This window comes from Hippopotamus amphibius, chromosome 7 (genome assembly GCF_030028045.1).
Source record: "Hippopotamus amphibius kiboko isolate mHipAmp2 chromosome 7, mHipAmp2.hap2, whole genome shotgun sequence".
NCBI lineage: Eukaryota > Metazoa > Chordata > Mammalia > Artiodactyla > Hippopotamidae > Hippopotamus > Hippopotamus amphibius.
This window is the reverse complement of record NC_080192.1, coordinates 76,121,143-76,136,245: the sequence shown is the minus strand read 5'-3', so window position 1 is coordinate 76,136,245 and position 15,103 is coordinate 76,121,143. Positions and strand designations below refer to the sequence as shown.

The 15,103-nt window shown below is 39.0% G+C and overlaps 1 protein-coding gene across 1 annotated transcript in view; it reads right to left on the bottom strand.

Annotated features, from left to right (window-relative positions):
• VWA3B (von Willebrand factor A domain containing 3B) overlaps positions 1 to 15,103 on the bottom strand; it is a 205,871-nt gene that overhangs the window by 52,225 nt on the left and 138,543 nt on the right. Inside the window, exons 20-21 of the mRNA XM_057742507.1 lie at positions 6,827 to 6,945; positions 1,893 to 1,943 (exon numbers count right to left, since the gene is read on the bottom strand). Of these exons, the coding sequence (XP_057598490.1) occupies positions 1,893 to 1,943; positions 6,827 to 6,945 (170 nt within the window). The remainder of the gene's footprint in view (positions 1 to 1,892; positions 1,944 to 6,826; positions 6,946 to 15,103) is intronic.

Here is a 15,103-nt window from a genome sequence, read left to right as displayed (position 1 = left end):
AAAGTAAGCAAAGTTGTAAGGTACAAGATCAACACATGAAAATGAGTTGTATTTCTATATACTAGCAATGAATGATCTGGAAATAAAGTTAAGAAATAGTATCCAAAAGAATAAAATAATATAAAGGTAAGAGACTTGTACACTGAAAACTAAAAAATATTGCTGAAGAAAACTGAAGACCTAAATAAACAGAGATATATCCCATGTTTGTGGGTTGGAAGACATTGTTAACTTGGCAATACTCTCCAATGTGACCTACAGATTTAGTGTAATCCCTATCAATATTTCAATGGCTTCTTTTGCAGAAATGAAAAAGCTAATCCTCAAATTCATATGGAACCTCAAAGGGCCATGAATAACCAAATGATTCTGAAATAGAAGAACAAAGTTGGGAGACTTGTACTTCCCAATTTCAAAACTTACTACAAAACTACAGTAATCAAAAGAGTGTGGTACTGGTATAAAAATAAGCATATAGACCAATGGAATAGAATAGTGAGTTCAGAAATAAATGCATATATATATGGTTAATTGGTTTTCGACAAGGATGCCAAGACTGTTCAGTACAGACTCTTAAACAAATGGTACTAGAAATAGTCTCTTATACAAATGGTACTAGAAAAAATGGGTATCTTCATACAAAAAAATGAAATTGAACCCCTCGCTACTCCATATACAAAAATTCACTCAAGATGGATCAATGACCTAAACATAAGAGCTAAAACCATAAAAGTATTAGAAGAAAACACAGTGGTAAATCTTTATGACTTCATATTTGGCAACAGATTCTTAGAATTGACACCAAAATCATGAGCAATGAAAGGAAAAACAGATAAATTGACTTAAAAATTTAAAACTTTTGGGCAAAAAAAGGACATTATCAAGAATGCGAAAAGGCAATCTATAGAATGGGAGGAAATACTGACAAATCATACAGCTGATAAGGTTTGATATCTAGAACTCTTGCAACTCAACAACAAAATACAAACTACTCAATTTACAAATGGTCAAAGGACTTGAATAGACACTTCTCCAAAGATGTACACGTGGCCAACAAGCACACAGAAGACTGTTCATTATTGATCATTAAGGAAATGCAAGTGAAAACCATAATGAGATATCACTTCACATCCACTAGGATGACTTCAGTTTTTTTAAAAAAGGAAAATAACAAGTATTGGCAGGGATGTGGAGAAACAAGAACCCTCATGCATTGCTATATGTACTAGGTGGGAGTGTAAAAAGATGTAGTTGCTGAAAGTAAATGAAAACGGTGTGACAGTTCCTTAAAAGTTAAACAGAATTACTCTGTGACCCAGAAAATCCACTGCTAGGTATATACTTAAGAGAAATGAAAACATATGTCCACACAGAAACTTCTACATGAATGTATGTTGCAGCACTGTTCATAACAGCCCCAAAGTAGAAACAACCCAAATATCCATCAGTGGGAGAATGGATAAACAAACTGTGGTCTATACATACAATGGATCATTACTCAGGCATAACAATGAAGGAAATACTACATATGCTACAACTTGGATGCACCTTGAAAACACTAAATTTTTATGTTAACTAAGTAAAAGAAGCCAGACACAAACGGTCGCATGATATGACTCCTTTCATATGATATATCCAGAATATGCAGATTCACAGAGACAGAAAGCAGATTGGTGGTTACCAGAGGTGGAGAGAGGAATGGGGAAGGACTACATAATGGATACAAGGTGTTTTCTGAAATGATAAAAAAGTTTTGAAACTTGAGAGACGTGGTGGTTTGCACAACATTTTGAATAACTTAAATACCACTGAATTGTACATTTAAAAACAGTTAATTGTAGGTTATGTGAATATTACCAAAAGTTTTAAAAAGCAAGAAGGAACTGGCTTACTTTTTTTTTTCCTCTTGAGATAATGCTTGCCAAACAATTTTATTCAAGCGCCTGTTTTAAAAAAAAATCAACAATAGTTATTTAGTAGCAATGGTTCATTTCATGACAAAAAGCTGACCCTAGGCAGGGAGAGCCCAAGCCATGCACCACCACCACCGTTGGACCACGCCATTGCCACTCGCTAAAGGAGATTGGATGTGAGTGTCTCCCACTCTCAGCAGCACTGCAGAAGCTTCATGGCTTTGTGGCAATCATGCTAAATGTTAAAGGAGGGCACAGCTTTCAGCTCGATCCGGTAAAACCGGGGCTGATGAAAGGCAGCAAACAAACTGGCGCTCATTATCTCTGAAGATATTTCTAAACACCCACTGTTTTTCTTCATAAGGAAAAATACGTGTGCCCTCAGCCTGCCTTCTGTAGACATTCTTCTGTCTGGATTCTCAGAGCAAAAAAAGAAAAAAAAGGTTAATAGGGTCATAAATAAGAGGTTTGGGACACACCTTAGAGATCAACCAGCCTGATCTCCTTGTTTTCCAAATGCGGCCGCTGAGAGGGGCAGACAGATGAAGCGCCTTACTCATCCAGCACGGAGAGTTGGTGGGGCTCAGACTAAAGTTTACCAAACGTGTTTGCGGAGAGATACTGGCAACCCAAGAGGAAGGGAGGAAGTTGGAGCCAGTGCTTTCTCTTGGGTAGTTACAACTCCTTTACTTTTTACTAATCAGTGGGGCTTTTTTCAGAGCTTCCAGCTCAGTTCTGTACTGCTACATCATCACCCAAATCAGGCTTACTAGAGCACAGGGCACAGAACACTGGCTCCACAGGTTGTGGGCTGGTGTTCCACGAAGCAAAACAACTTCCATCAAATGGGGTGGGAGAATACTGCCGCTCCCCAGGAGACATGCTTCTAATCCCAGCATCCGGGGCACAGGGCTCTGGGAGCACATTTTGGGTGGTGTTATCCTGCCCTGATCATCCATCATGGGCCTGTGAGATCACGGAAAGGGGGTTGGACATGATGGTGAAGAGCACAGACTCCAGAGCCAGACTGCCTGGGTCTAAAGCTCAGCTAGCTTCCCCTCTTATTAGCTGGAAGACTTTGGGCCAGTAGCTAACTTTTCTGCAGAGTGGGGATACCAGTACCTCCCTCCCTGGGGACACAGGGAAACACTCTGTAAGCAACAGAAAGAGTCAGGAAGTGGGAAATAAGCCAGCTCTGCTCTTGTCTCCCTTGATGTTTTTAGTTTTTGGGGGCCTATTTGGAAATTGGTTTTCTTTAATCCTGTGGTTGATCAAACAACAACCAGGGCTTCTAAGACTTGTGTTCATTTCTGGGGGAAAAAGAAAACTATTTAAAAATTCTTATAAATTTAAACCTTGAAAGTGGAGGCAGTGGAGTAGGGAGGCTGGGAGGTGACAAGGGCTTGGGAGCTACACGGGTCTGGGTTCAAATCTCGGCATCTTCACTTTACTGCTGTGTGAACCTGTTACATAATTTTTTGAAACTCTGTTTTCTTATCAATAAAACAAGGATAATACCGCCTACCCTTGGCATTGAGAGGATTAAGTGAGCTGTACATATAAAGTGATCAGTAATAACTAAAGCTCATTCCCTCCAGGTTCTGAAGAAGGGTGAGGCTTAGAAACTCAGAAATGATTGGTGAATGTGGGTCCAGTTAGCTAGGACATGTTTCTAATTTTAATTCGATTCCTTAGAAAATATTTTTCCAAGAGAGTATTTTCATAACCTCTATTATTCCTCCATTTTCCATCTTCACTGAACTATTTCAGAGCACACAGGGCAGGAAAAGTGAGTGCATGTGAACCGAGGGCAGTGGTGAGTGTGAGAATCCCACTCCACGAACCCAGAAGGCAACCATGGGAAAGCCTCTAAGCATGTGAGATGAGGGCAGTCCCTGTGGGATGCTGGGGGTTGACAAACCCCAGTTTTCCTCTTTGTTTTAGGAGCGTGCAGCTTGGTTGAGCCTTGTGTTTACCAGCTTCCTCTATCTCTAGCTTGCAAATCTACTCGGACCAAGTGGCTCATTTGCAAAACAACTTGTAACTAATAACACTTCAGAAGTCGAATCAGCAGCCCAAACAAATCGATAAGTGGAGGTTACTATGCCTGGTCCCTGAGCCACAGGCTTCTCCTCTGGATCTGAGGGCTGCAACACTGACCTTAGATTCACAACACAAACTGTGGAAAAATCACCCCAGAATCCAGCCGGCCCTGGTAATCCTCACTCAGAGCTTATGCGCAGACACACAGAGCCAAAATGGCTCCTGCAATTAAAATATTGGAACAGAAGGACTTCTACACATGGTACTAAGTGTGACCAAAATAGCTAGTTTATGTCACTATTTTGGCCAAAGCACTGTGAGCTTCCCACTTATGTGGTCATCCCTAACCATATGGACTTAGGGTTATATGTGACTTACTTGTGGTGGGAAACTTCTTAGAAGTGTTTTATTGGGGATGAGATGGGGATAAACTACGTTTCATTAATTACTTTCCGTCTTTTCATATTCTGCACATCTTTAGAAAGATGGAGCAGGATGGAAGAGGGAACTGACATTTATACCACCCAAATTCTTAAAGACTATTGAAAACAAAAGATCAGGAAGTTTTGTTCTGTATAATAGTAATGTTAACATTATTAAATATAACAATATTAAATAAATAATTCATTTAAAATAAACATCAAGTTATTAATACCAAATAATTAATACTAATTCAATCAATAATATCAAATAATATTAATCATATTAAAATAAATGTTAATAATCATATTTAAATTAATATTATTTTAATATACAATATAGTATAATATTCTTCTCAGGGTACTAAAAGGCTTTTCCAGATTCACTCATTGGAAGTAAGAATTGGGACAAATCGCTATTATGTCTGTATTTTGGTTTTGCCATTAATGAAGGACTCTCTTCTGCCTGGGAAGGGAGAGTCCTTGTCCCTCTGGAAACTCTTGGGAAAGGGTCAGCTCAGTGGAAAGAGCTGTGTGACTTCCATTCCATGTATTTATAGTTATTTTAGCATCAGCAGATTCAGGAAGTGAAAGAGGGAAATAATTAACATTAGTTGCTCTTTATATATAATTTACATAAACCCCACAACTGCCCCGTGAGCCAGATTTTGCAGATGAACCTCACAAGTGTCATATGACCTGTCAAGTAGCTGTCAGAACCAAGAATGAAACTTCCGAGCTGTCTGACCTCAAAGCCCCAGCTTGTGGCCCTGCACCAGGCCTTTACAGACCAGGTAATCACAGTACTCAAATATTTGAGTGAGTCAAGCAAATTAAATTATAATACAAATGATATTATCATATTACATTTTGAAAAACTGCATTGGATCGATTTTAATAACTAAACATGAATTAGATCAAATTCAAATTAAATTCCAACAGTCAAATATATATATAGTGACACCTGCTAGGAAGAGGAGACCAGGGAGAAAGCAAGTAGCCTAGCCCCTGCCCTTGGGGGTTGGCATCTTTGCAGCGCAGAGACAGGCCTGTGTAGAAGCTATGAGTGCTCTGAGGTCCACACACAAGGTGGGGAAGGACCTTTCTGGGGAGCGCCAATGGTGCTGAGGCAAGAAGGGATAAAAGAGGACAGCTGGGGTGGGGGAGGGCAGGAAGAGGGGCAGTGGAGGCAAGGGAAGGCCTGCCTGGTGCAGCAGGGGAGGCGAAGGAGAAGAGGGCCAGTACCAGTGAGAGGGTAACTACAGAGCAAAAGCTCAGCTGACGGGGGAGGGGAGCCTTGTCAGAGTTCAGCCTGCCTTTGAGAGAAACGAAGGGCCCACAAAGACTCAGAGAAGTCCTGAGGACCCCAAGGAGGCAGCTGCATGAGCCCGTGCAACACAACCTCAGTTCTCAGGTGAGGGCAGGAGAAGAGGCTCAAGTGTAAGGAGATTTGGAGAGACCTGCGATGGGCGTGGAGTGGAAAGGCCAGCCTCTGGGACAGCCTCATGCACTCCAGGCAACAGAAGTCAGGCTTTACACTTTTTTTGAACACACACTAGACACACTGCAAAATGACAACAGACCAGTAAATGCTGGCCTAGGCCCCATCATTCACTTTCATGTATTTTATTTCATTTTTCCCAGCCACGTGGTGGTAAGTGAAAACCCAACTGCACAGCTTCCAGAACCAAAAATAGGCTTGCCTGGAGGAGCTGGGTAGCTCAAAGTTTAATTAAGTGTGTGCACCAAGGATTAATTAAGTACTGGGGGGCGGGGAGGGGAGGTGATTAGAGAGTTGGGAAAGGGTGAGACTGTAGCCCCAGAGCCATGCTCTCCATCAACACTCTGAGACGGGCTCCCAGGTCAGGCCTGAAGGAGCCAGGCCCCAGGAAGGGGATGGAATTCAAGGACCCTGGGTCTCCTTCCCACTTGGGTCTCCTTCTCCAGCCTGGCCATTGCCTTGCAAACCCCACCCCAGGGTTATCAGGCTTGTGAAAAGAGGTCCCCTAATCAGGTGCTAACACAGTGACAATCTGAGTACAATTTTCACCATAGTCAACTTGGCCATCTTCTTGATTCTGATATCAAAATTGTTTAAATTATCTCATTATTGTGGTGTTTTATTAGTCACTTTACAGAATGTTAGATGCTAAAATGGTTCAATTCACTCTGCTAAGAGGAAAGCTTTAGAGTTCATGGAAACATGAGATTTCTACAGAGTCTGGAAAGGGAAGATGGTTTCTTGAAAACCCTGTGGGACATACTTAGGTAATGTACTTAATGCAGTGCTGGCACAGAGGAAGCCCCTTATGTTAGCTGCTGCTGCTGTTAATATTCTTTATGGACCACTGTTAAATAGCTGCTCCAGATGAAAACTTTAAGCTAAAACAAGAGAAAACAAGCCAAAATAAATTCCGCATCCATTAAAGAGTAGCCAGGCGTAATACTCACTTTTCATAGGACTTAATTGCCTGTTCCACTTTTTGCTTGTAGATATTGAGCTTCACTCCTTGGGGGTTAATTAAAGTCATCTTATTTGTGTCACCGCACACATGTGCCAGAGGGAACACCTATACGCCAAAGGAAACTGTCACTTGATAGGTTAAGGTGCCTTCAAAAATGGATCTAATGGCTGTACAGTATGTTTTTCTGACTATAAAATCAATACATCATATTTGTAGAGAAATTAGAAAATACAGAAAATCAAAAAGAAAAAAAATAAGAATCAGAGAGATCATGGCTAACCTTTTCCTTCAAATTTTTAAAACTATATATTTAAAAAATAACCAGCCCTCCAAAAGAAAACAACTTCAGGAAACCCTAATCAGAATCAAGTATTATCTTCATAAGCCTCTGTCAAACTGATGGGCGTAAGTGATAAGAAATAAAATTTCATTGTTGCGACTTTGCAAATTACTAGTTGAGTTAAACATCTTTTTCACGTGTTTATTTTAAATTTGATTTTCTGTTGAGAGTATCTGATTATAGTTAATATCCTTTGACCATTTTCTTTATCAGCTTATACATGTCAAATAGAGAACACAATGATCAATGAAACCACGTTCTGTAAGAGCAGCAGAGTACCAAAATGAGAGGGCATCTTTCTGAGTTCTTTCTGTCTGCATTTGATGCTTGCTTCTGGGTTTGGGGAAGCCTCTGATTCCATACTATCTTAACAGTACCTGTAATATTTTACATGTATCTGTGAGAATATTACTTATCTCTCCCTAGGAATGAGAGCTTCATAAGACTAGGAACTTTGTTTCATTCACTGCTGTATTCCTATCACCTAGAACAGTGCCTGGCCTTCAACAAATAACTGTTGATAAATGAATAAATGTATGCTTGCAAAAAGGTATATTCCATATCTTAATATTTACACAAAAAGAAAAAGTTTAACAGGAGAATACAAGATAGAATAATGTTTCAATACTGTGTATGATTCCAACCACGAGCAGCATGTAGGCATTTTAGAAATGTGGGAAATCAAAGCTACTATACTCCAATAAAAATTAATTAAAAAACCCCAATGAATCATAATAAGATGAAAGAAAGCTTTGGCATTGACAACAGGGACCTGTGATATTTACTTTCAGAATATTTTCTATTGGTAATTTCAGTAAATTGATATGTTAATTTTAAAAAAATGTGGGGAATCACTTTTTTTTTTGAACTTTTATTGAGATACAGTTAACAGACAATAAACAGCATATATTTAGAGTGTACAATTTGGTATCCCAATGTCCCAATTCATTCCCCCACAACCTTCCCCGCTTTCCCCACTTGGTGTCCATATGTTTGTTCTCTACATCTGTGTCTCTATTTCTGCCTTGCATTTCCTCTTTCATAGTTGTTAGCATTTGCCTTATGTATTGAGGTGCTCCTATAGTGGGTGCATATATATTTATAATTGTTATCTCCTCTTCTTGGATGGATCCCTTGATCTTTATGTCGTGTCCTTTCTTGTCTCTTGTAACATTTTTTATCTTAAAGTCTATTTTATCTGATATGAGTATTGCTACTCCAGCTTTCTTTTGATTTCCATTTGCATGGAATATCTTTCTCCATCCCCTCACTTTCAGTCTGTATGTGTCCCTAGCTCTGAAGTGGGTCTCTTGTAGACAGCATATATATGGGTCTTGTGTTTGCATCCATTCAGCCAGTCTGTGTCTTTTGGTTGGTGCATTTAGTCCATTTACATTCAAGGTAATTATCGATATGTATGTTCCTATTACCATTTTCTTAATTGTCTTGTTTTTGTTTCTGTAGGTCCTTTTCTTCTCTTAAGTTTCCCACTTAGAGAAGTTCCTTTAGCATTTATTGTAGGGCTGGTTTAGCGGTGCTGAATTCTCTTAGCTGTTGCTTGTCTGTAAAGCTTTTGATTTCTCCATCGAATCTGAATGAGATCCTTGCTGGGTAGAGTATTCTTGGTTGTAGGTTCTTCCCTTTCATCACTTGAAATATAGCATGCCACTCCCTTCTGGCTTGCAGAGTTTCTGCTGAGAAATCAGCTGTTAACCTTATGGGAGTTTCCTTGTATGTTATTTGTCGTTTTTCTCTTGTTGCTTTTAATAATTTTTCTATGTCTTTAATTTTTGTCTGTTTGACTATTATGTGTCTTGGCATGTTTCTCCTTGGGTTTATCCTGCCTGGGACTCTCTGTGTTTCCTGGACTTGGGTGGCTTTTCCTTTCCCATGTTAGGGAAGTTTTCAACTATAATCTCTTCCAATACTTTCTCAGGTCCCTTCTCTCTCTATTCTCCTTTTGGAACCCCTATAATGTGAATGTTGGTGCATTTAACACTGTCGTAGAGGTCTCTTAGGCTGTCTTCAGTTCTTTTCATTCTTTTTTCTTTATTCTTTTCTGCATCAGTGATTATCACCATTCTGTCTTCCAGGTCACTTATTCGCCCTTTGCCTCAGTTAATCTGCTATTGGTTTCTTCTAGTGTTTTTTTCATTTCAGTTATTGTGTTGCATATCTCTGTTTGTTCTTTAATTCTTCTAGGTCTTTGGTAAACTTTTCGATGTTTGCATCCAGTCTTTTTTCAAAGTCCTGGATCATCTTCACCATCATTATTCTGAATTCTTTTTCTGGAAGGGTGCCTATCTCCTCTTCATTTAGTTGTTTTTCTGGGGTTTTATCCTGTTCCTTCATCTGGTACAAAGTCCTTTGCTTTTTCATTTTCTCTATCTTTCTGTGGCTGTGGTTTTCAGTTCCACAAGATGAAATACTGCTGACACTGCTTGATACTGTTGTCTGCTCTCTTGTGGAGGAAGCTGGGGAATCACTTTTAAGAAGTAAATTTTTACTTTCAATCCAGATGATACAGAGTTTATGTTTTATGTTCTCCTTTGCCTCCAAAATCATACAAAAATTGTATTGTTACTTAAGAAAAAAATGCACAAAAAGAAAGGAAGGAAAGGAAGAAAGAGAGAAGGAAAAATAAATGCATGGCTGATATATTTCTAGGTACAAAAAGTTGAACAAGTCAGCAGGGCTGAAGTTGTGCATTCGTTGACTCTCGCATTCAAAGATGGCAGGGGCGGTGGGAGCTCAACTCCCGGAAAGCAAGCAGGACTCTGAGTCAGGTTCAGTGCCTGAAGCCAGCACTGGTATGAGGTTCTCTCACCTCTGCAAGAAGGTCCTGCCTAGTGAGAGAGGCCACTGGTGTAGCCTCACAACCAAGAACTAAACCAAACTACCTTCAATCTGTACTATCTCAGTATCAACATGGAACAAGAGCTCTAAATGCCAATGACCAGGGTGCAAGGGGATGGATTTAGGTAAAGTGCAAAAGAGAAAAAGCCAGAGAAAAAACAGATTTTGAGAAATCTTGTTAAAATGAGCCAACATACTAAAATTTCTAAATACACAAAAAAATGCCAAAAATGGTACCTGAGCAAATCAACAATCAGAACATCAATTCACTTGAGTAGAAATTAATTTTATGAGCCACCTAACAATAACTTTATTTAATTATGATTAAATTAATTATGATTAGGTTGTTCAAAGATGTGTCATATAAAAGTGTAAGAACAAACGTGCTGTAAGAACAGGTGGATGAGAAAAAGAATAGTATTTTGAATAATAAAATAAAATCATGTAAAAAATAGACATTGAAATTGAAAACTACATAATTTTGCCATTAAAGCATCAAGACCAAAACAAACAAACAAAATAGCCAAAGATTCAGAAAGCTGAAAAGGAAGAAATTTAGTTAGGCTGAATAGTCAAACCACCCTACTTGTCAGACACAAGAATTCACCACATGACTTCTAAGCAATTTTTGTCAGAGGGAAGGAGCCAGAACAGCATGTTAAAAGGTGAGTTGGCTGGACTTTGGAAATGGAATGAAATTTGCAGAAGAGGAAAAACCCCCCAATCAACCAAACAAAAACATCACCTCTTAAAATATCACATAAACTTTCAGTGGAAAAAAACTAGTCTCAACAAAATGAAAGACCCTTATATTTTTATCTCCCCTGGGAAAAAGACCCCTCTAGAAGTCTATAAATAGCTCTCCAAATTGCCAACTTATGGCTCAACTGCAAATCAACACCACAAAATATTTGGCAACATTATACCATTTCACCAGGATCTGCTGGACCCCTGACTTTAGGTGCATAAAGAAAACCCATCGTTTAATGTTCTACCTCCCTCTTTCGTGGATTTGGATCTCATGCCTTGCGTGGCCATCATGGACTTCAGTGTGGTAGGAGTTCAAATCTGGCTCGTGTGCACCCACTCTCATTCCTTTCTGCATGCAGATTTAGGGAAAGACAAAGTCATACTCCACACCTTCAGTCTGTGGCCTTAGTTTTTACAACATGGTGGTCATGTGGAGGTCCCATGTGCTGTTCTCTTTATGATGTCAAGTTTAGTGTGACTATGAGGTCATAAGGGGCATTCTCACAGGGACTTCAGGGATCAGAATCATGGCCAGCCAGCTTCTGTAGGGAAGCAGGTGGGGAGGAAGGCACGGTTAATGAGGAAACTGACACTATTTGAGAGGGAATGAAACCACCTCCTCACACCTCCTTTGAGCATGTTTTACTTATTAAATTTTATAATGCAAATCAAGCATTACTAACTAATGGGATACCCTTCTGGACAATATTTGATAATAAAAGGGAGCCTCAAGGTTATTACCTACTTCAATTCTCTTGCGATTAAACTAGAAGCCTTACAAAATTGTTGATAATCACACCCTGTGTGAGAAGATGTTAACTATGAGGAACAGAAGGGAGAGGGAGGGAGAGAGGAGAGAGGAAAGGAGGGAGGGTGGGTGAGTGTCCCTGACCATAATTGCTGGAATTCATGGACAGCCCCAATTTGGGCTGATTCTGTTAAAATTTTTCCCACTGTTAGACCAGAGACATGCCTTAACTAATAATGTTATCAATAGTTAAAAATAGTTTTATCAATAATGAGAATAGTGTTTATCTTTTACTCTCTGCCGAGTACTAGGCAACCTATATGTTTTCTTAGCCAATCCCTCTATAGATATATACATTTAAATGCAGCTTTGTTATGTGGTTTTCCTCTCTGTTAAACTCTGTAGTAGCTCTTTATTCCTTTTTAAAAATACTAGTTTCTAGCACAATATATGCATAAAATAACCATTTATAGAATACGTAAAAGACTAAAACTATATAAACTTAAATAATGGCTGAGGCTCAAACATTTTTAAAAGTTTATATTGTAAAATATTAAGTTTGGAGCCCACTGTTTGAATTCTTGGTGATTGAAGCATGGAACGAATGTAATTTTGCTGTTTTTAAAGAGGTGTTTGCTAAGAATGTGAATGGTAACCAAGATTTTAAGAGAGATATTTAGCTTCAACAAGAAAACCATTCTCAAGCAATAAAAGAGAAAATTAAAACTGAATACCACTTTCACTTAGCAATTGGCAGGTTTTTTGTTTGTTTGTTTAATGTTACTCCTCTAAGTGACAGCAAAGGTGTAGGAAAATAGGCACTCAAAATTCCAGGTAAACTGCCCAGTAACGGCGGGGGGGGGGGGGGGGGGGGGGGAAGGGGCGGGTGGACAGACGGAAATAGTTAAATTAACTGTAGTAATTCATGTTATTGGATATTAGCACAACCATTAAAACTCATCCAAAAATGGTCATTACAAAGAAATATGTTCATAAGATATGCTAAATGAAGAAAAGGGGATACAGAACTGTACACAGTTATTAGTTGCTAAAGTAGTACAGGAAGAGTTCTACCTGACAACATTCTGGTTGTGTTTGTAAGCAATTCCACCAATATTTTGAAAATGAGAAAATAGTGTAAACTGGTGTTTATACATTTATCATTCGACACTGAATGAATTCACCATCTTCACTGTTTTTCAACTAAATCATTTCTTTCAATAAATATCCCAGAGCCTGCTGTCAGATTGGCCAAGAAGAGATCTGATTGGATGTGAGTAATGAAACTGCAAAAGCTGTGCAAATCTCACATGGCTGACTCTGAAGAAGGTGCAGTGGCTTCATAGTTATACAAACTACTGAGTGCTGAAGCTTAAACCTCTGCTTACCCAGAAGCATGTCCAGGCTCCGCGGAACAAATTGAAGGCGGGGCCAAAAAGTGAACTGGGAAAGAGGAGTGTCAATCAGATCATTCATAAACCCATATAAATATGTTACTTACTACAGTGTAGGTTACACCTCACAAATTTCAATCTAAATTTTTAGAAAGAAAAAAGATAATTTTGGGGACTTCCCTGGTGGTCCAGTGGTTAAGAATCCACCTGCCAATGCAGGGGAAATGGGTTCGATCTCCAGTCCAGTAAGATTCCACATGCCGCAGAGCAACTAAGTCTGTGTGCCACAACTACCGAGCCTGTGCTCTAGAGCTCTCGAGCTACAACTACTGAGCCCATGTGCCATAATTACTGAAGCCCACATGTGTGCCTAGAGCCTGTGCTTTGCAACAAGAGAAGGTACTGCAATGAGAAGCCCACACACTGCAATGAAGAGTAGCCCCTGCTTGCCACAACTACATAAAGCCTGTGCACAGCAACGAAGACCCAATGCAGCCAAACATACATACATACATACATACATACATACATACATACATAAATAAATAAATCTTTTAAAAAATGCTATTGAGGTCACTAGCATTTTAATTGGTATAGTAAATGGAATATTTGCTGGCATAGAATATTGTTCAAAATAGACTGTTGAGTAAAAGTCAAGGCACAGAGTATCTTCAACTTCATTTTGCTGAAACAAAAAGAGCAAAGGATGTATATATAGTGAAAAAACTTTGGCCAGATAACCACCGAACAATTCATCTGTGAGGAATTATATTCTATTGTTTCTTTTATTCCACTTATCTGTATTTTCTAATTTTTCTACACAAAGAGTATGTCCTTTTAAATTTTTTAATTAAAATAAACTTTTCTATCAATACAGTTTTCAATGCTACTATATTTGAAGGTAACAAAACGCCATGCCTTTAGCAGCATCCCTAATATTCCTTGTCAGCTAAATGATGAGATAAATAGCCACCTCACTAGGTTGCTCTAAATTTTTTATCAGATGCTTTGATGAGATCAAATGTTTTTCTCAAAACCTAGTCTGAGGGCTCACCATGTACCAGATTAAGGGACCCTGACATGGCCCATCAGGAGAAGTGACTGAGCTGGGATGCAATCCTAGGCTACCTAATCACAAAGCTATGCACTGAACCCAGATTAGGGCAAAGCAGGAAGCCTTGATGGGATGCGGCTAAAGACATGATGATGATGATGATGATGATGATGGTGGTGATGATGGTGATGACGATGATGGTGATGGTGATGATGGTGATGATGATGATGGTGATGATGGTGATGTAGTAGAGTTTTCAATGATGCAAACTGATGTTCCCAAATCATTTCTTTGTTTTCAAAACCATTGGAAATAAAGATCTTTAAATTCCAGATTCATCAAATAACTAAAGCAGTTTTAGTCTGTACATGACTTGGTGATGAATTAATCTTTTTGAAAGAGCTAAGGTTAAAGTTATCTGGTCCACTGAAAACTGAAAGTGCCAGTTAGCATCTTGTAATGAAGAGTTGCTAGGGCAACCTCCCTGCCCAACACTTCATTTCCAAGGTGACAGATTTGATGCTGTTCCAGGAAACATGAAAACCAAAACAGTATTGTGTTCCAGAAGAAGAAACAGCCCATACATAAGTCATGAATGAAACAAATAGCTGGGGATAAAGCCAAATGCTGCTTTACAATTCTACCCAGACAGATGTGGCTGCACACAGAACACAGGAGTAAAAGTCAATTAAAATTTTCAGTGAAGTGGGTTAACATTCATGTTTCCTTTTCAGCTCCATTCTACTTTTGTCTACTTTTTCAGAAACTGTTAGGTCCAAATCTCAAAAAGCTATATATCCCACTCAGTGGGATTATATTTTTTGATCACTGTTTTCCCATTCTTTCCATCAGAGAAAATATTAAATAAAAAAGATGTAAGTGTGCTTTGAGGGTGAAATTGGAATTTATTGCAGTATCTTTCCTTCATCATCATGATTCTTGCTCTTATGATCAATAATGGAGTGGGGAGAGCATGCTGTGTTCTATGTACCCACAGGCTTGTGATGAGAATTTACAAAGCCACAGAAGGCATCGAGCACAGGTGCCCATGGTGGAATGCATGTGAAAAAATATACACCCTCTTCCCTTGGCTTTGCTTTCTAGAGTCAGAAGACTAATGT